The sequence below is a fragment of the Andrographis paniculata genome, unplaced genomic scaffold (genome assembly GCF_009805555.1).
Source record: "Andrographis paniculata isolate CXL003 unplaced genomic scaffold, ASM980555v1 Contig60END, whole genome shotgun sequence".
Lineage (NCBI taxonomy): Eukaryota > Viridiplantae > Streptophyta > Magnoliopsida > Lamiales > Acanthaceae > Andrographis > Andrographis paniculata.
Genome location: NW_026137596.1, coordinates 2704117 through 2727769, shown reverse-complemented (window position 1 = coordinate 2727769; position 23653 = coordinate 2704117). Strand labels below are relative to the sequence as shown.

Below are 23653 nucleotides of genomic sequence, written 5' to 3'. Positions count from 1 at the left end.
AACTTACTATAAACAATTCTTACATATTATGGTTGCGCGTGGTTTTTAATTAAAACACAAATAACACTATTTAATTTGTATACTTACTAATAAAATATATATATTTTTTTAACAAGTTATATATATATATATATACATTTTTTAACGTGGAAATCCTCTCCTTAACAAGTTATATTTTAATTGATTGTCTTATAAAATAAATAAAGATATTTTATAAGTAGTTATGTTATTTGTGTAAGTAAATTAATATTAAATGATACTCCTTCCTTCCGTCCGCTTACAAAATTTACATATTTCTATTTTGGGACGTCCAATTACAAAGTTTACATTTTCTTAAATACCCTACTTTTTTTCACAAATACCCTTGCTTTACATCACATCATTACTTTTACACAAAAAAGTAAGGGCAAAAATGTAATCTACTTTTAACTACTCACTATAGTTAAAATATTATTATTTCTTAAACACGGCGCCAAAAGTAAATATAACTCTTGTAAATGGACGGAGGGAGTATAAATTAAAGAGTATATAAAACTTATTTATTATAAATACAAATATATATTTTGTGTACAAAAAAAAATTAGAAATAAGAGTTTTTTTTTTTTTTTTAATATCTTATTAAAAGACTATTTAAACTAAATTTCAAACACCCTGCAATATTTTTTTTTTATGTCCCAAACACTATACAATATTTCCAAAAATAGGAAATACACTTTACCCCCTCGCATCGTCTAAATAAAAAAAAAATGAAATATATATTTCTCTCTCCATCACATTATCTTAATGATACCCACCAAAAAAACTCGTGTCAAAAGTAAATGTTGCACATTGTTTGGGACAATATACTACAATTATTTGTACATTTAATTTATTTACAAATTATCTTTGAACTAATTAATTTACTCATATACTCTCGAAAAAATTCATTTTTGTAGCAGTAAACTAATACTATAAACTATACTCTTTACACCTAAGTTTGTTCTCACATTTTTTTAGTAAAATATTATATATTTTTTGTATTTTTACCATAAAAATTAATCAAAAGTACACTCATATTGACATATTGAAAATTTGAGCACATTCTTAAATAACAAAAATATATATCAATTAAAATCGATGTTCAATTTAAATAAATACTTACGAAAATTTCATATTACAAAATAAAAAATAATAATAAAATAATAAAGTGAGGATGTTGGATTTTTGTAAGGAAATGACGTTTATACCCCGAATCCTTTTTTTAAATCTTGCGTTCAGTTAAAAGTGTTGACATCAGCAGCAAGCGGCAGCGGAAGAGCTTCCTGCTCAAAATTCATCTCTCCATGCGTATTCTCGCTGATTCTCTCAGCGCATCCGCCGCTTAGGAAGGGAAAGTGTTTGGGGCGGAAAAGAGGGATGCAAACGATGTCGAAGTCGGGGAAATTGATGCCGAATTTGGACGAGAAGACCACGAAGTCGCTCAATTTGACGGTGCTGCAGAGGTGCGACTCCGCAGTTGAGGAAATCCTAATGACGGTGGCACATGTTGCCATGTATGAATTGAACGTCGATGCTAAACAATGGGTACGGTGCTGCGCAGGCTTGTGTCTCGATGGAAATAAATAAATGAAAATAATTGTTCGCGACGTAAATGTTTTGATTCGGTTTGATGTTCTTTTGATTTGGTTGAGGTGTTGGATTGATTGTTGCAGAGTCGGAAGCATGTGGAAGGTTCGCTTTTTGTCGTGAAAAGGTGAGGGTTTCTCTAGGCTACTAGAAGTTGTGTTACTCGACCTTCTTCTTTCTTTTTCCCCCCCTAAAGTTAATTTGGCGGTGGGGATGTAGGAACTTTTATGGAAGTGTTTTACTTGGTTTTATCGTTTCAGGAATGGCCAACCGCGGTTCCAATTCATCGTAATGAATCGTCTGAGCACTGGTAAGACGCTTTGGTTTGTTTGTGAAGTAGTTTTCCTGAATCGGTGATAATATGGAAAAGAATCGTAACTGATTAGTATTTCTACAGTTGATAACCTTTACCAAGATAGATATCAGATATTCCATTGTGATCTTGGTTGATGTACCATGACAGGGTAGTAGGAAAAAATAATAGTAATAAAATAAAAAAATAAAAAATAAAAATCAATTAAGTTGAAAAATGGGATGGCATAAAGTGTCAATCTATTGTTACAAGTGTGTCCTGATTCTTTGAAATGAACAATCATACATGTGTTTCATCTGTTTATGGGTAGAAGAACCTCTTCTTGTTTGTGGAACCAGTTTGTTATGATGCCTATCTATATTAAACAGTCTGAATGTTGCTGCAAGCAGCTAACATGGTGGAAAATCTCCTGGGAGATTTTGAGTATGAAGTGCACGTCCCATACTTATTATATCAAAATGCTTCTCAAGAGATATATGGAATATGGTTCTACAATCCGAAGGAATGTGAAGAGCTTGGAAATCTGTTTGGCAGGTTGGATATTATCGTTAAAGTTCGTTACATGCTAACACATGTTTGTCATGATCTTTAATCATTGGTGGCTGGCCACTTTTTAAATATATCATGCTGCTTACGTTTGGACGGTGGCAAATAAAGGTTTTGTCGCCTATACTTCTCTGAAGTCATACGACCGACAAAAATGTTTAGTAAAAGTTGTTAGGCTGATAGTTTGTACAGTGGGTATTGCTGTTACTTAATAGAATTTTTAGTCATTTCCACGTGGTGATTGATTGGTATCATTCTAGTTGCAGTCCAAATAGGATTTCATACTAGTAAGGTTTTAGAATTTTGGATCTTTGAGTACATAACATTACAGGTCGTGGGCTATTTGAATGTCCACCGAAACCCGAAGCTTACCAACTAACATATTCAGCACTTATGGTGCTGGAATCTGCTATGTTCAAATTCAATATTTATTGGCACCCTAGATTGTTGAGGCAAGTGCATCATTATCTCTATGAGTTGTTGCCCCTTTTGTTTATGCATGTGAAAACTTGTATAGATACAGAAAAAATGGAGCAGTTTCGTAGCATATCTTTTGTAACTGAAATTTTGTGATTTTGATATTTGTTTTTTACTTCTACAGCTTTCTCTTAAGAAAGGATCATGTAAGCTTATTTTTAAACAATATATCATATCTTATAAATCCTAAAAAGCATTTGCATGAACTAACAGCTTACTAGAGCTTTGAAATTCCCTCGGCAGGATAACAAATAAATAGCCTCTGCTGTACTTTCGAATACTCCATTTTCACCATTTTATTCATTGCTTTAATGCTGTCGTGTTGTGTTCTTGTTACTAGGATTCTTAATCAATATCCTAAGGGGTCTACAAAGACGATGATATCTCCTATGAAAAGGTAATTAGAGGGCATATGATAATTGCATTCATGAAATGCTATTTTTATCTGTAGACTTGGGCCAGTTCAAGTGGTTAAGCCTACTTGAACTTCATAGTCAGTCATCTACCCCACCTCCTAATCTTTGATGGGAATATAAGACAAAAACCCATCAATGCGCTCCTCTAAAATTCTAAGCATACACCTGGTATTTCTTGAGCACCTTTTTCTTTGAAAGGGATTCAATTGTCTTTAATTTTTGAGTAACTTCTATATGAAGGCAATATGATTAGCTTTTTTTCCTAATATAATCTAATTATATATGTATTCTGCTGCAGCAAGGTTCGAAATCTGGAAACAGTTCCAACACAGGCTGCGGCAGGTGCTCCTGCTACCTCCAATCCATCAGAGGTAACTCATGATCAATCTGTCATGAAGTTCTTCAATGTAATGCCCTTCTCTTTATCTCATATTTTTATATTGACAAACATTTTAGCATTTAGCTGTATGGAATTATTCTTGTGCTAGTTGACACTTGACTTCTCAAATTTAAGCACCAGTTTAACTGGCTTCTTTTCAATTGTGCCAGGCATGTTTGCACATTAGTTATTAACTTGAATGATGCAGTAATAAGCAGTTGATAGTTAGGTGCTTTTGGAAATAAAAATAAAATAAAAAATTCCCGATTTAATTGTCTGAAAAATGCCTGCAAACGTTAGAAAACCTTCTTATGAACATGATAAATAAGTATAATTGGATATGCAGCAGCATCTATATATTTGATTTAACTTTCTTGAAGCTTGGACCATAGATGGCTGCAAATTATATTTGGTGTATAAAGAAAATTATTAATTGTGTGATGCATGGTTAAGAAATGGATTTGAGTGAAACATAAATCTTTTTAATTTTCGAAATTGTACTGCACTTGCTTATCAAGTTTTGGTTCCAAGTCTGGTTCTTTCTTATCACAGCATAAATGTCTTCATATAATTTACATGCAGGCTGCTGTAAAAGGTGCAAGTACTCCAAAAACAGCAATTTCTGGGCAGCCGCACCACCCCCGGGTCACTGTTGGTCCTGTTTATCCGCAAATTATCCCTACAACAACTTCACCATCAGCTCAGATCCCTGCTAGCTTACCAACTTCAACCCCTATCCTTCCAATTCTTGAAAAACCTGAAACTACTCATGGTGTTAAGCATTCAACTGATCTGGTGACACCATCATCATTTATCAGTCCTACTTCGTCTTCTCAATTAAATAAGCCTGCCATGGCTGCATCTGTATCCACTGCCCTCCCTCTGAATAATCCTCAAGGAAATACACAACAACCTTATGGTGGTGCTTCATCACTTCACCTGTTCCCTCCGCCAATACCCCAGCAACCACTCGCTGTAAGTTCTGCTCCGACACCAACTTTCCCACCTGTTATAAGCAGAGAGAAAGTCAGAGAAGCACTTCAAATGCTCGTCCAGGTATGCATGACTCGCTCGCTATCAGCTTTTACCCATATTTAATGTCTGTTTTCTTGAAAATGGTAATGTGTTGGGATGGATCTTGATGTAATTGGTTTGCATTATAGTTTTTGTGAGTTTGATGCTTGAGCAGTGTCGTGACGATCTGTATAAATGTGTGACCAGGACACCCAATTCATCGATGTGGTTTACCAAGCAATGGTGAAAGCTCACCTCCATTCCTGATCGTGATCGTTATCGGTGATTCTCATACATACACCTCATGCTTATATACATACATACTTGATGAGGGTGTGAATTGAATGTGAATGAATTAATGGCTTTGTAGATTCCTGTTTCTGCAACTCAACATCTTCACCTCTGGTGGACAATCTCTGTATATTTGTATTTTCTGTCAAGATTGATTTGCTGCCGTGCCTTCTGCTTGCTGCAAATACATATAGATATAGATTGATTTCATGTCACCCTCTTTCTACTTTTCTTACAGAGTGGCATGCAAGCCGTGTAGAGCTAAGGTTGATTCATAAATATGCCCAGCCCCTATTTCTTTTGAAATTTTTTTATCATATTCTTGGCTCAAAAAAAATTCTTCCAGTGCCATTCTTTTCCTTCCCAACTATTTTCATCTAAATACACAAACATCTTTGCTTTATGCTCCACCAAAATGTAACATTAAATAGTTCCATAAGGAATGGCATGTGGTGTGGAAATGAATTATTGATTGTGAGGTGGAGTGGAGTCTAGTGATTGTGAATTCAAAATTTTCATCTAGTGTAAAGCCTGATTTTCTTACTATCACAAAATACAATTTGAGTACTCAATGTTTTTAGTGAGCATTGTACGAGAGACTGACAAAATCCATTTACTTTTTATACCCAAAACTCATCAAAATTTACAAGACGAACAAACCATTTTATTTTACACGTATGGGAGAGATCCCAAATTCCCAATGGGGGTCAGGGTCAGTTCAAGAAATAATGCAACTCTCTCACTTTTCTCATTATACAAAATTTCCGTAACAAAACATTACTGGCTTGTATGGAAAACGAATAACTAACGAATTATGGTATCAGAAAAGTGCATGAAAACTAAATTTACTATGCCCGTAGTCCCCATCCGCGTTCGCTGAGTGCTTTGCGAACCCGATTTGCTGCCTCTGCAGTATCATTTAACGGAGGATAGCTCCAGCTTTCGGACATCTGAAGGTGAAAAATACATAGAAACATCGTGCAAATCAGCAGGCATCAGGGAACCCAACAAATAAGTGGAATCACAAATTTTATCACATATATAAGTAGCAAGAGTGAAGAGCTGGAAGCACACGGGTAACGTGGCTAACAACTAGGTGCTCAATTTTTGAGAAGACAAGTTGGGAAATTAATTTTTGCAATTCATTATTCAGCCAACAGATTAAATATATAATTAGCAGTCTGGATTACGACCATTTTAGGCTTTTTATTGGTTACTAGTGGTTAGTTATAGAGGTTCCAAAAGGGGCATAAAAAGATGTGACAGCTGATCAAGAAATAAGACAGTAACGAGAAATATTGTGAAACAGAAAGGCGTTACTGTCACTTACATCCTCAAAACCTGTGAATGGTCGAACCTGGCCCTTCTCCCTTAATTTCTGGTGGAACTCCACAAACTTCCACTTACAGCGTTCGCCTCCAACAACATAAACAGGTTTCCTGCAATCAAGGGAGTCTTAGAAAACTACCCGCATTGTGACTGTAATCAATAGCAAATACTATCTTAGTACCCAGTGCTGCAAGCTTCGCTCAGCATAGTCACTGAATCAGCAGTGATAACAAAAGAATCAGCCCATGCCAGATGGCCCATGTGAGGATTGGGTTCTGCTAATGATTAACATACAGGTTAGCCAGATTCAGTCCCAATAAGATTTTGAACCACTTTAAGAGAAAATGCTGACCTTCACCATCCCATATGTATATTTTGGGATGAGTTCCCAGTTCTTTGATTATCACTTTAGAAACCTACAAACCAAGATCCAAAAAAACCATATATAGAACAGAATGGCAGAGAATGGCTGAACAACAGCACCACTAGCAGAAAAAATCATAAATAAATAATAAATCTTAAAACTTCAAACCTTTTCAGGTGTCCTCCTTGAGAAAGATATCCTCACGCTTCCACAGCTAGTAAGTACATTGTGGAGAGAAGTGATCAGCTGTTTTGCTAGGTCTGCACCGTATCTGCAGTACCCTACACGCACACAACAGAGCTATAAGTACGAACCAATGTAACACAGCCTCCTGACAAGATGAGGTAAGCAAAGAAGAAATTCCACAATAACTTGAGATAGGGAACAAATCACAGGGCATCAAATGGTAAAACATATCAGTGGATTTCAAGTGTAATACCTCATCACTCATCAGCCTAACAGTTGCCATAAACCCAAACACAAGTTTGTGTAAGTAAGAAATAAAAAATAAAAAATAAATCCATGTGTTGAATTGCAGTGTTGGCATCACACACAATTCTTAATAAATGACCCTAAATTCATAACAAAAATCTCAAGAAAGAGTTTGAGGGAATACAAAATGTTTATTAGACACTTATCCCACCAATTAAGCTCTTACTTTTAGCCAAAAAAGCATATCAACCCACCACACAAAGATATCCAAATTTGAACAAATTCAAATATGGGCAAGTAGTTAAAGAAACGACACTGAGTTGTAATAGTGATACACGAGTTCTATAATACATCTCTAAAAAACAGTGAAAAATAAAATTAAAAGATTATATTCACTACCAGATTTTTAAATTTTATATTATTAACTCAAATTTGTTCAATGAGTATAGAGAGCCAAGTGCGTCATAAAAAAATATATACAGAGAGAGAAAGCCAAGTGACCAAAGATATGGAAAAGAAGTTACTTGTAGGCCCTCCAATGTTTACTACAAGCAAGGGCTTCGGCAAAGGTGCAAACTCATCATGCCAAGCATTAGCTGCACTACGAAGTGCAGCAGCATCAACATTATGAAGAGATCCAACTGTGAGGACCTGATGCATGTGAACAAACATCCAGATTTATAAATTGAAAATGTTCAATGATAACCCATTCTTAGGAGGAAAACTAAACAACATAAATACATTCATGGTGAGAAAACTTACAACACGCTCATCAGGAGGAGCATAAGGTGTTATCCATTTCCGGAAAATGCGAGGAATCTGCTCCTGCCCACGAGAGGTTAATGGGAAATAATCATGCTGGGGGGTAATCACCATATCAAACCTTTCCAAATGAGATCTTGGATGCTGAATCTGAAAAGAAAACATGAGTGTCATAAATTTGTTTTTAAGATTAGCACAAGAATCACATATTAGAAAAACGGGTGCTATGTCTTCAGAATCTTAAAACTATGTAGGCTCAGGTTAAACTTAAAAATGGAAGTTAATGAAAAAACCTGGACAACGAACACATTGTCAGAAGCTAATCTCTTTATAGAACTTGCAGTTGAAATTGTATCTCTACCAGATGCAACCAGAAGTAGAGGACCATCCCTGAAAAAAGATGTTACATTACTCACATGCAACTAGATAATCAAGAGGTGAACGTACAATATAAGTTTCCTAGTGATGTAGTTAATGCATGAGAAATTTTTTTCTTTAAACAAAGGCTACCAACTGATATGCATTTAAATTTCTTATTTATTAGATCAACATATGGGGAGGGCTCATATAAAGCAATAACACTCGCTTGGATATAATCAAGCAAGTTTTAAAATGCTTAAATATATTTGAAAAACAGAGTCAAAAGCAGGCATGATACAACTACCATGGTACCTGTGAAAAAAATAAAATAAAATAAAATTGTGGACCATTAAATTTTCTCAGAAATGTATGACACAAATGCTAGAAGGGTAAAGGCATTCCAAATGAATTGGATGCACAGAAGTGATATATTTTTTTTTCTTAATTCCCTTTACAGTCCAGTACTTTTAAACAGTGAGGAAAAAACACAAGCAAATGAGAAATCGATAGTATATTCAAATGAAAAACCCAAATCCAAACCTGAAACTAGCTTCAGATATTATAACATCTGCCAGCAGTTTGAGTTAAGCATATTTGTGTACCTTTTTCAACATACAAAAGAGACAGATAGAAAAACTTACTTCTCAAAGTTTTCTTTAGCCATCCTTACAATACTCTTTACATCAGCTTCCAACACTGATGACAAACCTACACCAGCACCATTCTCCTTAGGCAAATGAATTAATCTCTTCCCTCTTCTACCAATCAAAAGTTGTGAATAATCACACATCAGACTCATAATATAGTACAACTTCTTATGTAAAGAAACTGGCAGCCAGTGTAACCACTCATTGATCCCTCCTCTTGGTCTTGCGACCCGCTGTTTTTGAACATGAACAGTGCATAGATGTCAGAAAATCAAACCGAGTTCAATTATATTAGGTGCAGAACAATTGAGAATTTCATTTAATCAATTAAGCAACATGGACATTCTCCGTCTGAATTTCCTGGGAAACTCACTCAAACATCTAATTTAACTCTAATCCCTCGATCATTAGAGAAGCAGATAATACAGCCCAATTTAACCTTATTGCAATAATCTAAATTCTAGCCATTATCATCACCATAATCCACAAGAGTGCACAAAGAAATATGATCATGTGCTTGCATATTCTACGACAAAACCAGAACTTACAAACACTCAATTACCAGCCCACCCGAACTCCTACGTTAGGCTTTTGCTAGTTGTTAAGCAAACCGGAGTCGGAACACATTAAAAGGGTCAAAAAGGAAGTGCAAAACTCACGTAGAGAGTTTGATTTTCAGATAAACCCAACGCATGAACCAACCCGATGCTCTGATTCTCCGAAGACGTAAACCCGTTGCCAATCACAACGGCACGGCGGACGACACCGTAAACATCACCCTGAAAAATATCAGGCAGCCCTCCGCCGCCCATCGGATGCGGGCTCGCGGGAGGCTCCGGAAGCCTAATCGGCTTCATCACAGACAGAAGATTGAAAGGAAAGCGAATCGAATCGAATCTAAAACCCTAGTTAGTGATTCTGCTTGATTGGAATTTGGGAATTGAATAGATTTGAACTGGCGAGGGATTCAGTTGAATAATTACGAAGCTAGTTTGCGGAAAATTCTCATTGATTAGGGTATCTCCAACAGTGGGAGAATTCCTCCAATTTTGCACCAGAAATCGTCTCCAACACAACCCACCCCGTATTTATGTGGATTTGTGTTGCTGTAATCCGCTGACCCTTGGATTACTGTTCAGGAGGATGTTATTTTTATTTATTTATTTATCATAAATTAATTTACAAATTATGCCATCTATTTTATTGTTTTGGTAAATTTTACTTTTGTTTTATTATTCATAAAATATTTTATCATTATATATTTATATCTTAATTTTCAAATAAATATTTTATTATTTTAAATTTAAATTAATAATTTATTTTATATAAGATATCACATTAAATAAAATACAATTATAATACTAATAGTATATTATTTTAAATTACAATTAAATAAAGCAATATTAATTTATAAATTTAACTTTTATAATATCAATTCAGACAACACTTAAATTGGTTGGGCTGCACCAAACACGCAGTCTCCTTAAAAAATAGACAAATTATGAAAAAGTAGAGTTTGTTTAATTGTAATTTGAAATTGTTTTGAATTGTATTGTTTGATTTAATTTTTGTTTTTTTAATACTTTGTAAAAAATAATAATTAATTTTATTGAAAATTATATTAAAGAATAATATTATTTTTTGTTTGAGACGTTAAAAAAAAAAAAAAAAACAAATCTTATATAATAATAATAATAAATCTTGATTAATAAAAAACCATAAAATCATGTGTAAAAAAAAAAATTGATTGGTAAACACACTCCAAAAATACTTTTAGAATTTGTAATTTTTGTTACTTATTTTAGATAGGAAACATACGAAATTGTGATGTTGTTTTGATAGAAAATTAGGAGTATATATTATCTTTTAACCAACTTATTGAAAATAGTGTTTTTTTTTAATACAAATATTTTATTTTTTTTCCAAATTTGCTTTGGAATTTGACGAAGAACTGTCTTATTTTATACTCAAGTTATTTGCTACGGATCGTTAGGATGTTGATAGACACAAATCGACACCTTATTAACCAATAGATAGAAGCACATGTTCAAATAACCAATAGACTCTTTTATTAGACTTTCGCTTTATATTGTTAACTTAATTGTTGCATTTTGTCAGCACCCTATCTTTGCATTTAAATAATAGTTGAATATAATATCTTAAGTATAATAATATCGTTTTTTTTTCCTTTTTTTCATAAAAAAAAAAAAATCAATATTAAATACCTATGCTTTGCTTGGAAAAATATATATAAAAATTTGAAAATTTTCAAGGATAATAAAAAATTATATATTTTATGTGATAAATAATATTTAATTTGATATTTTATAAAAATTTATTGTAGATGGACTGTAAAAATTCTAAAAGTGTTTAGGTAAATGGTGATTCTTCCAAAAAAATATGATGTCAAAGCATTCAATTTTTACATAAAAATCACTCACACAACAAGCATTTTTTTAAAAAATAAAATAAATAAAAAATCGTATGTAACACTTATTTCACTACAAATATGACATATAAACCAAAGCCAAAGCAAGAGATTTAAGGAGATGGAATTCATGGCAACTCTTTAGCTGCAATAATAAAGCTCCCTTCAATGGACACGACAATTCAAGAAAGCCAACATGTAGTGTAAAAAAAAAAAGAGGTAAAGGGTATTAAAGATGTCGAACATTAGTTTTACAGAATTTCTGATTTGTTGCAAAACAACTAAATCAAATTCCATTCGAGCTAGTTAAAACAGACTCACATTAATCGACTCGAACAATCTCAAAAATTACAGAAGCATCGAAGAGTCTACTAAGCTTAAATACATGAACACTATACATTACAAGTTTTCCATCTCGTGTTGTAGTGCAACTAATAGTGTGTTGTGTTTTCACTATCATTCTTGCACAATCCATCTAATTTTCCAAAAAGTTAAAAATAAAATGAATTACCTCAAACAACTCTATATGATGATCGACTTTTATTTAAAATATCACATCAAATACTTATTTTCATCGTTTCAAAAACACATATCATATAAATTTTTACTATTTCCAAACATCACCAGGTCGGGACAAGCTCAGTATCAAATCATTGTCCTATATCCACTCATCCATTGACATTTCTAATACAATGTAAGATATTTAACTTTGTATCTTCATATGATAAGACTCCTAGCAGCTCTGAAATTCATACGTCTTTAACATTTACCCTCTTCTAATATGACTAAATTTAAGCAGCTCTTACACATAAAAACTGCACGAGCATGAACAAGAATGGTATAAACATCATATAGGTTGCAGCAGTTTTAAGCAAAATCATACCTAATATGCAAACACAGATAGATCCCAATATGCCCCTGTATGCCACTCAACCATTTCCATCACGACCCTTCCTTGAGAAGAAATTATTATTCACAACCATCATTCTCATTATCTTCTTGAATCTCTAGTTCATAGGACAGAATCACAGAATTTCTTTACAATGTAGTAATAATTATTCATTGAAAGGAAACCATAACATATCCATCATAATATCTCATTGATTAACCATGAGTTTTCGCCATTAATGGTGGATTGTTTGTATGTTAATCTATCTAGGCCCTGTTTACTTAGAGAGGTGAACATTTATGTTGCAAGAAGCCCTGGAATGCCCTAAGCATAGATCTCGATCATACGCTAACAGATGAGCAATTAGTGATCAAAACTCAGGCATTGATCTCTAGAATTGGGATGATATCAGTACAACAAAGAATTAGCATCAGATTATTCATTCATCAATGAAGAAAACAACAGATTGCCCTGCATAACAGAAAAGTGATGAAATGAATCAATCGAGAAAACCAGTTTTTCGCCAAATGGCGTTGCGCACCTGCCTGAGATCTCTGCCTTTCAGCGTCCGACCCGCCCCTTCCAGCACCGACGACGACAATATCGGCGAATACCTAGCCGCCAGCATTTCGTGCGGCGGCAATATCACTCCATTCGTCTTCTCCTCCTCATCGTCTTCCCCCTCCTTCTCCGATAGTACGTTCTCCAAATCCCTAGCTCTCCGCATCATCGCAGGCGGCATCACCGGCACGTTCACCGGCGCGGATTGATGCCGTAGCCGCGTCCTATCGACCGGCGGCGGAGGCGGATGCCTCCTCGGAATCATCATCCGAGACGTGGCGGAGGTCGTCGCCGGAGAATTCGAGGAGGATGAAGATAATGATGCCGATGTAGACGCCTTGTGGTTGAACACTGGTCGGATTCCGTATCCGGATCCGGAACGTGCTCTGAGATTGTCATTGAGAGCCGCTAGGATGCCGTACTGTCCGCGTCTGTGAGTTTGTGGTGCGCTTCGCGTCGAGTTAGGGCTCCTCGAACCGGAGTAGGTAGGTGAAGGCGGCGAACTCCCCGATGGAGTGTTGAAGATATCCTGCTCGGAAAGCTCCACCGGAGACGCGGCGGATAACGGTTGCGGTCCTACGATCCCCAAAAACCTGTCGGAGGACCGCGAGGCGCGCGGGTGGTGCAATCGGGTGGCGCCGCCGCCAACATCTTCCATTGGAGCTAAGCGAGATGCGAGCACTGCAAGAGGGGCGGCTTATATACCCCCATCAAGTAGCAATCTCCTGCGGCCGGTGTTTAATAGACCCGCTTCAAACACTTGTACCTAGGTCTCTCGTATCCATAAAAGTCAACAAAATTAATGACTCTGACGGAAGTACAATACCGTACAGCAGTGGGCGTAGCGCGTGGTAAATAAACCAGGGACGAGGAAGGTCGGCCAGCTGTAATCTGTTTGACAATTTCCTTTTCATCAACGATAGTGACCCAACGTAAAAGGCATATAATTAAATCAGTTTTAATTGAAATACCACTGTTTAATTAATTGAATGTACAAGATAAACACGTGAGGTTTACCTTTTAAAAAACTTGGAACAAAATTATTAAGCAGGCCTTAGTGATATCTGCAGTGAACTTATAATCTTAACATCATATATTGTAATCACAATATATAAAGTTACCAAAGTTGTATTTTTTATTTAGTAAATTGTACCTATTAAATATTACAAATGTTACTCCAATTAGATTTATTTATATAAATATCATTATATTATTAATAGATTCATAATGGTATATTGTCCGTCACTCTATATAAAATAACATAAACTATCATTAAAATGCTAAACTTTTTAATATTCGCACAAAAATAAGTATAACTCTTATAAATATATGGAAGAATAATGTTTAAGACATGTTTACTCAGGACGAATAAGTTAATTCTATTAGTATTTTTTATTATATTCAAATTCGATTAGTATTAGTCAGTGATTCCGACTTAGTGAGTGATTTCTTTCATGTTGAAGCGGTTGGCCCCGGTCTTACATTTTGTCTCAGCGGGTTGAAGAGAAAATGGGTTAATAAAGAAATCAGCATCTTTCAAATATTCAACATGAATTAGGCAATGCAATGTAGTTGGACTCTCAAGTTGATCCGAATGAATAATCTTATAAGTGTAGGTCAATCTTTATACGATAGGCAAGAGAATAGCAAATTACAAAGACAAAATAGCAAAAAAAAAAACCCTTAGTTTTCCGAAATTGCTGAATCCCCCATGGTTCTAAAACTCCAAAATTCTACATGTGGTTTCAAAATATTGCCAAAAATCCTCTGTCAGTTAGGATTTAACGGAGGTTATATATCACGCGTCTGAAATCGCTGTGATATATTTTTGTATAAAATTACTAAAATACCCACTACTTTTTACAACAATCTTTATTCCTCATTTTTTCTTCCTTATTATTCTTCCGCGTATTTCTAGAATTTTATCCCAATTCATATTTTTTTATTTTAAATCCGCTAAACACATATTGATCCCAAATTTATCATAATTAATTGACCCGACATGAGATGGAGATGAGAATGCATAAGTTATTATTACTGTCAATTTCTTCTTTTGTTTTACCAAACCCATAAATAACTTGTAACGGGTTGGATGGTTCCTCCTCGAACACCTCCCCGTCGGCCTAGCGATTCTTCGACTCCCTCGAGAACTCGCTAGTGCAGCCTCGTACACGACTCCAATACCTGCTAAAAATAAGAACACTATAAGATGTATTCGGCAAAGAAGAGTGTTTTATTGATTCAAAACTGGAGTGAAGTACAAGAGAGGACTTCTCCCTTTATATAGGCACTTTATCATGGATATGGTAAATCTTAGCAAGATATGGATACGTCATATCTTATCAAATCCACATATTTTTTTGTTTTACCAAACCCAAAAATCTAAAAATTTAATTTGACATCAAGATTTGAAATCAATCCCGTCATCTTCTTTCTCTTCTTATTTTTTTCAATTCTTCATTCTTCAAAAAACGATTGGAGAGGAAGAATAAGAAAAAAAATGGGGGAAAAAGAAGAAAAGAAAGAAAGGGACTGCTGTGGCCTGAAAAAAATTGGAGAAGAAGAAGAGAAAAATTAAGTAAAAAGATGTGTGAATAGGAATTTTGGGGAAAAAAGAAGATGAAAGAAAGAAGTCGTGGAGAAGAAAAGAAAAAAGAACATAAGAGAGAGAAATAACGGAAAAATGATCTGAGAAAATAAAAACATCGAGTAAAAAATAAAGGCAGGACATAACTGTCTGATAAGACTAAAATTTAACAGCGTCAGTGTGATTTAAGAGTGGAGCGAGTGTGCAACGTTCTACAAACCACGAGTAGGTTTTTTTTGAAGTTTTAGGATTACGAAGGAGTTTTAACAGATTCGATAAACTACAGAGTTTTTTTTGTTGTTTTGCCAATTACATATTCGGTAAAACATTAATTTCTATTATTATGAAATTCATAAATGAAGTAGTCAATTGTGAAATTATCATTATCCTTTTTTAAAAAAAAAATAAAAATTTACTTATGGCAAAAAAAGAAAAATCTTGTAAAACAAGTCCATAAATGAGCATTTGTTTATGTTCTAATGAACTTTACATACTACCATACCGATAAATTTTTTGAAAAATATGTTGAAATTGCAAAACATATTTTCGCCCAAGTCGTCCGGTAGGATCTGTTAATGTTTTATAAGAAAAAGAAATATATAATTTAATATAAATATATATATTATAAATTAATAATATTTATATATATATTTTTTAATTTAATAAATTTTAAAAATAAACCATATATAAAATAATTGTTAATATTAATTACTTGAAATTTAAAATATAAAATCACCATTGATCATAAATATATGTATATATATAAATAATAAATAAAAATACATGTGTAACGAAAATATTTAATATTTAAATGTAAATATGATATTAAGATAATTAAAATAAAAATGTTTTTGAAACACTGGGTAGATAAGAAATAAGTTTTACGGTCTAATAAGATACTTTAAAAAATAACTTATTACCAAGCACTCTCAAATGAATTTTATATCTCTAATTTAATACCAAATTCAAATATCGGACGTGGCGATTTCCAATTGGTCCAGCCTACACAGCACAAGCAGTCCCCCTTTCCGGCCGGTGTCGATCTTCCAATTTTGTACTGGCGTTTTAATATCTCAAGTAAAAAATATCTCAAGTAAAAAATAAGGAAAAAAAAAAGAAACTTCAATAAACCCTCTCCCTCGATTAGAATCTCGCATCGGATCGGGATGGCTGTTCGGCCGACGATGGCCCGGTTTCCGGGCGACCCGGCGGAGCAGGAGGCGTGCGGCGTGCCGTGGGGCTTGACGCTGACGCCATTTGCGGGGAGGGACGAGAATGACATCCCGCCTTGCTATGGATCGGGTGGGGAGTTGCTGCCTCGATGCGAGAATTGCTGGGCTTATTACAACACCTACTGCGAGCAGGATCAGTGGTCGTGGGACTGTTCTCTCTGTGGCACCACTAATGGCCTCACGTCTGCGTCCATTGCCCGCTATTCTGGCCCCCAAACCTACCCCGAGAATGCATCTTCTTTCATTGACCTTGAATTACCACGTAATTATTCTTTTCGAACCCTATACTACATTTCGAGATTAGGTGTTTAGGTCATGGGTGAGTTCAGGCGTTTTGTTCTTTGTTGATTGTTTATCTACTGCCAGTGTATTCCATTTCTAGCTGCGGATTAGGGTGCCCGCCCGTTTGTTTTAGTTGTGCGATGTGTTCGGCGTTGATCCAGTGTAGGGGAATATCCGAAGGATTGAAGTTAAGAACTTTGGCCCATTTAATCTACTACCTAGGAGAGGCATTTTAGTTACCAAGTTTCTCTTAATAGAAATGTAATAATGTTCAGTGTCTTGTGCTTTAGTGGCTATATGCCTGCCAGGATTAAAATTGCATTTTTATCATGTGTTGGCACTATAAATTGGATTGCCATGAAAATGCAATCTCTTAACTTATGTTTGAGTGTATTTTTGAACAATTGAACAGTCTAGTTGTAGTGCTCAATTTGAAGTTCTAGTTTCTTTTCTAATTATTATTCTGCAGTTAAGAGCTTTGAACCATGAAAGGATTTTATGCACTTGTTGGGTGAATATGGGAAGATTTTTATGGGCATCTTTAAGGATAGGGTGTGAAAAAGTTATTGCCCCGTGGAATTACTTATTACTGCTTGTATTGGTTGTGGTTTGAGAGGTTTTTACTCACCACTCTTGTCTATGGGTTGGATAAACAATGTCATCTGGTTGAATTGATTTTTCATTTTTCAATTTTGTTGTGGCAGTTGAAGGAGATGGGGAGATGGAGGCAAGACCAGTGTACGTTGCTGCAGTTGATCTCTCTTGTAAGATTATGTTTAATTATGTTGTAAATTCTATTTCTACCACTGGCTATTTTCATCTTTAATTGTATTTCAATCTATAAGTCTTCGATTTTCCTCTACAGTTTGGTCGAGTAATTTTAATGGGCATCCATTGGCTTGAAATATACGGATATAATTAGTGCAAATGCTCCAATGTCTCAATTCCTTTTTTCAAACCGTGCATTTGCTCTCAGAATTTTTCACAAATTGTTGAATACAGAAGATGGACAAAATAAGACTCTCTTGTAACTGCACAAAGCCCGTACTTTGTATCCTGTGGAGTCATTTTATAACAAATGTTGCATCTTGAAGAGGATCTACAACACTATACTAGTTTGTGTGGGTTGGAGTATCATATCATTGTCTCTATATCACTTCCAAGTTCTGAACTCCTATTTCATTATACATGATGCTGATGCCACTGTGTTTCGAAGATACGTAACATCTGATTATATGAATTCTGTTTTTCCACAGCATCAGAAGAGTTTTTGGAACTCACAAAAATTGCTCTGTTGGCTGCATTAGAAGGTTTGTAATATTACGATTCCCATGTCCAAGTTATTAACAGATGGAATTAAATCAAGGTATTATTCTTCTAATTTTGCAGCTCTTGGCCCTGGGTCACTTTTTGGTCTTGCTACATTCAGCCACAAAATCGGCTTGTATGATGTCCAGGGGCCTATTCCCGTGGTCAAGAATGTGTTCATTCCACCAGATTCTCTTGGAAATCTGGCAATGGGGCTTGAAGATGTCATGCCATTGTTTTCCTTTTTGGCTCCAGTATGTGAATTAATTCGATATTCTATTCGACTAGATTCAAAATTCTCTTACAGGTTTAATAAGGATGAAAAGCTTTGAAATTGGAGTGTTGTGTAATGATCTAATATAGGTTGATACATGTAAAGACCGTATCACAGCTGCACTCGAAACTCTAAGACCAACCACTTCATGGGAACGGACTACAGCTGCTGGGCAATCAGATGGTGTTTTACTCGGAGGGCGTGGCTTTGGAGTTGCTATGGAAGCCCTACTCAAATATCTTGGATCGGAATATGGGAATACATATGCATTAGGTACGATAACTTCAACGCTGTTTATTGAACATCTTTTGATTTAATATTCTAGTTATGGCATCTCTTTTTCATACACATGCATTTCTGGGATCCTGTTTAGATGTTTTTGTCAGATTTCTAAATGCTATAGTAGCCAAGGTTGAGACTTGCTAATTCTTTCTTGTCTGTTTATTTCACTGAATTCAAGCGCAGCCAGGGTCTTTGCATTTTTATCTGGCCCTCCAGATTATGGGCTTGGCCAGCTAGACACCAGACGGTATGGTGAGCAATATGCTAGTAAAGGAGAGGATGCAGATCGTGCTTTATTGCCTGAGCAGACTCCATTTTACAAAGATTTGGTACATAGATTAAACATAAAAAATTCTCATTCAAGGTTTTTATAAGAGATTTGATGATTATATGCCCTTGCCAGGCTGCAGTTGCTGTTCAAGCTGGTGTTTGTGTGGATATATTTGCTGTCACAAATGAGTACACTGATCTAGCATCGCTGAAATTTCTTAGCATCGAGAGCGGTGGCTCTTTGTTTCTATATTCAAGCACTGATGACTCAACACTTCCTCAAGACATGTTAGTACTGAATTCCTACTCTTAAAAGTAATTTGAAACTTGAGAATACTTAAAATTTTAACTTGAATAATTAATGAATGAACAGTATATTATTGGTAAGCTTGTTTAATTTATGATTTATTCACTTTCATTATAGACAATATATCTCACTGCAGGTACCGTATGCTAAATCGACCATATGCTTTCAATTGCATCCTACGGGTGAGGACATCATCAGAATTTAAGCTCAGCCATTCAGTAAGTCCTAGTGCATTTAATTTCAGAATATTGATGCTGTTGTTGTAACTGTGTAACAATGCTTACGGTTTTGGTGATACAGTATGGGCATTTCTTTCCTGACCCAGAGTATGAAAATGTTCAGCATATTATTTGCTGCGATTCCTTTGCCACATATGCCTATGACTTTGACTTTGTAAATGGTGTTGGATTTTCTAGGTAAGAAATAACTTATGCAGTCTTGTTTATTCTTCTTCAAGCGTGCTAGTCTTGGTTACTTCTGGAACATGCAACAATTTTAAGTTTTATTATTCCCCTTGAATGTATTTCAAGCATTGTGCAGAAAATTGATCATTGATTATAATGAATCACTTGGTACTGTTATTACTAGATATGATTTCATATGATTATGATGTTGTGAATTTTCTTCATTCAGATGCTTTAACATATCAGATGAATTCTGGTTCATAATACATTTTGTTGCAATCAATATTTGAATGCCCAATTTCTTAATTGATACTGTTGTGCTATCCTTTCATCTTGAGAAATCAGAGAGGGGCATATGGTATTTGATGCACGTATCAGGCTTGGGAATATGATAACATGAACTTTTGACAATTTCCGTTGAGATGGACTGTCCTTTATCTCTCTTCCCAAGGATCTGATACAATGTGGCATTTATGAAAACCTTTCCCCCCTATGGCCAAAGCATTGTTCTGATAGTTCGATTAATTTTCATGTTTTATCAAGTTGGTTCCTGCAAAAACATCATTGTGACATATGTTGAGTTTTGTATTTATATGCCATCGTGCATGTGCTTTGTTAACTAAATAACACATGTAAGCATTTTCAAGCCATGCGAAACATGTAGTTGATTATATTTTCCTAGTTTTGGTGACAATTTGATATATGGTTGCTCCTACGTCCTGTATGTCTTCTGTGTTTCTGTTTTCAACTTTTCTAAAATCTTGAATTTGATAATTTTTTCGCCACCTTTCAGGCACAGCAAAGAACTCCCGACAATACAGGTTGCATTTCAATACACTATAGTTGTGCCTCCTGATGAGACCACAAAATTAGGTTCAAGTCCCTCTATAAGGTATATACCTTCTTTCTAGCACTCATAAGGTATATACTTTCTTTCTAGCACTCATAACATGGTCAATTTCTGATGCATGCATTCAGCTTTGTGCATTTTATGTGAAGAAGTGCTTGTAACATTTGGTGGTTTCAGAGACTATAGCACAATCTTAGTTTAAGTTTTGATGCTTATTTTGTGCTTTGTTCTAGAAGCTATGGATCATTAATTCAGTGAAAATATCACAGCCACTCAATTGATGTTACATTTTGAAGGATTTAATTGACTATATATAGCATGTGTATCCAGTTTCTTGAGAACATTAAAAACCATGTGTTTCCTCTTTTTTTTTATTTTTTACTTATATGTTGAAAGTACTTGCAGAGCCAAATACTCCCTTCAAAGGAGGCTACGAATCAGAACTGTTCAATTTGGAACTGCAAGAAATATAAACGAGATTTATGACGGTGTTGATCCTGAAGTTGTTCTTTCCATACTTGTGCATGAGGTAAGATTTTATTATCTGCCATTTGGGTTTACATGTTGATTTTGTTTTGGCATTCTTCAAGTGGCTTGTGGAAGAAAAGTTGAGTCCTGCAGTCACCTTTCTATGTACTAATGCTTTTGAGTCCTAAGCACTAATGCTTTTGCTTATGATGGTGTGTCTAAATGTGCCGATATATGTTTAATTATTTATACATAGTTTACTGGAAAATAACAGAGTACTTGCATAACTTTTCCACAATTCATTGTCACAAATTTTGTTACTAAAATTTAATTTCTTCACTACTGAAGAAGTATTATTACATATATACGATAAGGTAAGAAACTACGTTTATGTTAAAATAATATTAATAATTGAAAAAGATTGAGAAACTATGTTAAATATTTCTGAATTAGCATACGGTACATTTCATGAGTTTTATTGTAAACTTTCACCTGGGTTTGAGCCGTTACAGAACATTCCAATACATCCTACCTGTGATTACCTTAATGTATCCTCTGAGATCCAGAAGTATCTTATAGTTTAATTAATTTCTCAACTTTCACTTTGTTTTTCAGGTGATTCTGTCCTCTTTGGAAAATGGTGTTCGAGAGGGAAGGCTTTTACTTCATGAGTGGCTTGTAAATCTTACAGCTCAGTATAATGATGCTTACAAGCTTGCTGAATATGTGAGAGGCGCATTAACCACTTCTCAAGTTGATGTTGCCTTCACCCAATGCCCTCAGTTGCAATCTTTGCCACGACTAGTCTTTGCGCTGCTGCGCAACCCTCTTCTTCGGTTCCATGAAGAAGGTGTTCATCCTGACTACCGAATATATCTTCAATGTCTGTTCAGGTATGCAGATTTGTTATTAAGTGCCTGCATGTTTGTTTGGTAGAGCTTTTTAGTGCACTACTTGGTGACCTATATTTACCATTCATGGAAACACGTGTACTATAATTACTGAAAACTCACTGGAGTGTAATTAATCTTCATAGTAATATGTTTTCATAAGTGAAAAAATAAATAAAATAGAAATGTAAGCTAGCTTTGTTTATCACCAACATAACTGTGTCTGGAGTTTTCATCATTAGCAGTCGTATTTGTCTTTTATTTGTTTGAATATCGTGAAAAAAAAAAAAAATAAATAACTTTTCTCAGACCAAGTCACTGTTCTTAGATGTAGCTGATTAGCTGTTTATATTATATATTATGCATCCCTCAAGCATTTTCAAACTTACAATCATAATTTATTGTGCAGTGCTCTGGAACCTTCATCACTCAGCCGGGCGGTATACCCATTATTGTCATCATATGAAACTCCGGATAAACAAGCATTCCCTCGCCATTCCTTGAGCCGTGCTGCATTGATAACAAGTGGCAGCCCGATATTTTTCCTTGATGCTTTTACAACTCTCATCGTATTTTATTCATCTACAGCCAACACCTCACTCCCCTTTCCTCCACCCCAAGACTGTAAGTTGATTCTCAGCAGCGCCCTGCACTTTTAGCTTGTCTCTAATGTATGAAAATTATTTGCTCTTGCTGATATGAATAACCAAGAATAGTTTTTAACCTACATTTGATTTATATAGGATTGATGGAATATAGAGGTTTTGTGATGCCATGATCAGATAGTTCATTAAATTGTTAAATCTATCATATTTATATAAGATTGGGTAAATAAATATTTTGTGAAAAAATATGTTTGATGAAAGAGATACTTTAATTTGTTTGTTAGGGGAACATACAGCTAAACATGGCATCTGGAAAAACAGTATTTTTTGCTGATCTACAAATTAATATGTCATTTCTAATTCAGGCCTTCTGAGGACTACCATTAACAAGGTGAAGCAGGAGCGGATAATCACACCGAAGCTCATATTTATCAGGGGTGGGCAAGATGATGCGACGGCGTTTGAGAACTACCTGATCGAGGAGCAGGATGTTGAGGGAAGTGGCTTCACCAGCATCATGGGGTTTGTCTCGTTCCTCGAGGAGATCAATCGTGATGTAGTTGAGTATATGACCAAAGCCAGTGGCAATCTGCGGAATTAAAATCATTCACAGAAAGAAATTACAGTCAGACAATTTCCAGGTGATGTATTCCTTTAAAAATTTCACCACTATAATTTCTGGTAATCGTGTTTGATGATTTATATTGATCTGGGAAATGTTGAATGTAGACAAAATGGTTTAGAACATGCCTCGAAATCCTGATTAGGATGGAAGTGATAGTTTGGTGCAAGGGATTTCTAATGTTTCATTTGTCTGGAATATCATTTTGATAGAGTTTGAGAGAGAGAGAGAGGAGGCTCCTAATAAGTGCAAACCTTTCATGGCTTTCCTTCATCGGTACTATTCAGAAGCATTTGGTATTGAGCAGCATCATGTCCAAGAAAATTGTTGGAACGTATAGAAATTTGTAAGGTGTCTTTAATTGGACATGGTAAGAAATTGTTACATGACCAAGATCTTCATCCATGTTTGTTTGTTTGTTTTTAGTAAGAGAGAGACACTTTTTGTCCCTTTTGATTT

The 23653-nt window shown here is 35.0% G+C and overlaps 4 protein-coding genes across 10 annotated transcripts; 2 read left to right on the top strand and 2 right to left on the bottom strand.

Annotated features, from left to right (window-relative positions):
* Positions 1-1277: 1277 nt before the first annotated feature.
* On the top strand, positions 1278-5204 carry LOC127259505 (mRNA-decapping enzyme-like protein). 3 transcript variants are annotated; one of them, XM_051286871.1, is made up of 8 exons: positions 1278-1563; positions 1692-1732; positions 1866-1915; positions 2308-2452; positions 3282-3338; positions 3656-3728; positions 4319-4792; positions 4958-5204. In XM_051286871.1, exons 1-8 carry the CDS (start codon positions 1396-1398, stop codon positions 5015-5017), a joined length of 1068 nt encoding a protein of 355 aa, XP_051142828.1. In that variant the 5' UTR covers positions 1278-1395; the 3' UTR covers positions 5018-5204. The 3 variants fall into 3 exon arrangements, with proteins under 3 accessions (XP_051142828.1, XP_051142827.1, XP_051142829.1); XM_051286870.1 differs by having other exon boundaries at positions 3656-3764; XM_051286872.1 differs by lacking the exon at positions 1278-1563 and having other exon boundaries at positions 2287-2452; positions 3656-3764.
* Positions 5205-5641: 437 nt separating this feature from the next.
* LOC127259504 (mitochondrial fission protein ELM1) lies at positions 5642-10038 on the bottom strand. The gene is made up of 10 exons (XM_051286869.1): positions 9595-10038; positions 8930-9168; positions 8222-8318; positions 7929-8078; positions 7691-7817; positions 6903-7015; positions 6723-6786; positions 6552-6645; positions 6372-6480; positions 5642-5991 (listed from the first exon to the last, which is right to left on the bottom strand). The coding sequence occupies exons 1-10, from the start codon at positions 9790-9792 to the stop codon at positions 5890-5892; spliced, it is 1293 nt and encodes a 430-aa protein (XP_051142826.1). The 5' UTR covers positions 9793-10038; the 3' UTR covers positions 5642-5889.
* Positions 10039-11421: 1383 nt separating this feature from the next.
* Positions 11422-13499, bottom strand: LOC127259506 (uncharacterized). Of its 3 annotated transcripts, none has more exons than XM_051286874.1 (2): positions 12794-13499; positions 11422-11508 (listed from the first exon to the last, which is right to left on the bottom strand). In XM_051286874.1, exons 1-2 carry the CDS (start codon positions 13469-13471, stop codon positions 11437-11439), a joined length of 750 nt encoding a protein of 249 aa, XP_051142831.1. In that variant the 5' UTR covers positions 13472-13499; the 3' UTR covers positions 11422-11436. The 3 variants fall into 3 exon arrangements, with proteins under 3 accessions (XP_051142831.1, XP_051142830.1, XP_051142832.1); XM_051286873.1 differs by lacking the exon at positions 11422-11508 and adding an exon at positions 11568-11838; XM_051286875.1 differs by lacking the exon at positions 11422-11508 and adding an exon at positions 11859-12178.
* A 2995-nt stretch (positions 13500-16494) lies between these two features.
* LOC127259310 (protein transport protein sec24) lies at positions 16495-23643 on the top strand. 3 transcript variants are annotated; one of them, XM_051286553.1, is made up of 15 exons: positions 16495-16894; positions 17619-17678; positions 18171-18224; positions 18304-18476; positions 18586-18769; positions 18962-19107; positions 19182-19336; positions 19492-19573; positions 19656-19771; positions 20553-20651; positions 21015-21138; positions 21693-21970; positions 22377-22591; positions 22938-23213; positions 23407-23643. In XM_051286553.1, the coding sequence occupies exons 1-14, from the start codon at positions 16567-16569 to the stop codon at positions 23171-23173; spliced, it is 2250 nt and encodes a 749-aa protein (XP_051142510.1). In that variant the 5' UTR covers positions 16495-16566; the 3' UTR covers positions 23174-23213; positions 23407-23643. The 3 variants fall into 3 exon arrangements, with proteins under 3 accessions (XP_051142510.1, XP_051142509.1, XP_051142508.1); XM_051286552.1 differs by having other exon boundaries at positions 23302-23643; XM_051286551.1 differs by having other exon boundaries at positions 22938-23643.
* The last annotated feature ends 10 nt before the right edge of the window (positions 23644-23653 follow it).

What these genes read in the sequence shown, in the direction of transcription:
- LOC127259506 (XM_051286873.1), bottom strand. Translation starts at nt 13,471, where the DNA reads ATGGAAGATGTTGGCGGCGGCGCCACCCGATTGCACCACCCGCGCGCC. An exon ending in AAGGCAGAGATCTCAGGCAG is followed by an intron (nt 11,839 to 12,793) that starts GTGCGCAACGCC and finishes TTGGAAAATTAG; the next exon opens with ATGGATTGTGCAAGAATGAT.
- LOC127259310 (XM_051286553.1), top strand. Translation starts at nt 16,567, where the DNA reads ATGGCTGTTCGGCCGACGATGGCCCGGTTTCCGGGCGACCCGGCGGAG. An exon ending in TCAACACTTCCTCAAGACAT is followed by an intron (nt 19,337 to 19,491) that starts GTTAGTACTGAA and finishes ATCTCACTGCAG; the next exon opens with GTACCGTATGCTAAATCGAC. An exon ending in GGTTCAAGTCCCTCTATAAG is followed by an intron (nt 20,652 to 21,014) that starts GTATATACCTTC and finishes AAGTACTTGCAG; the next exon opens with AGCCAAATACTCCCTTCAAA.
- LOC127259505 (XM_051286870.1), top strand. Translation starts at nt 1,396, where the DNA reads ATGCAAACGATGTCGAAGTCGGGGAAATTGATGCCGAATTTGGACGAG. An exon ending in ACGTCGATGCTAAACAATGG is followed by an intron (nt 1,564 to 1,691) that starts GTACGGTGCTGC and finishes TGATTGTTGCAG; the next exon opens with AGTCGGAAGCATGTGGAAGG. An exon ending in CTGTCATGAAGTTCTTCAAT is followed by an intron (nt 3,765 to 4,318) that starts GTAATGCCCTTC and finishes ATTTACATGCAG; the next exon opens with GCTGCTGTAAAAGGTGCAAG.
- LOC127259504 (XM_051286869.1), bottom strand. Translation starts at nt 9,792, where the DNA reads ATGAAGCCGATTAGGCTTCCGGAGCCTCCCGCGAGCCCGCATCCGATG. An exon ending in GCTAAAGAAAACTTTGAGAA is followed by an intron (nt 8,319 to 8,929) that starts GTAAGTTTTTCT and finishes ATCTTTTTTCAG; the next exon opens with GGATGGTCCTCTACTTCTGG. An exon ending in CAAGGAGGACACCTGAAAAG is followed by an intron (nt 6,787 to 6,902) that starts GTTTGAAGTTTT and finishes CTTGGTTTGTAG; the next exon opens with GTTTCTAAAGTGATAATCAA.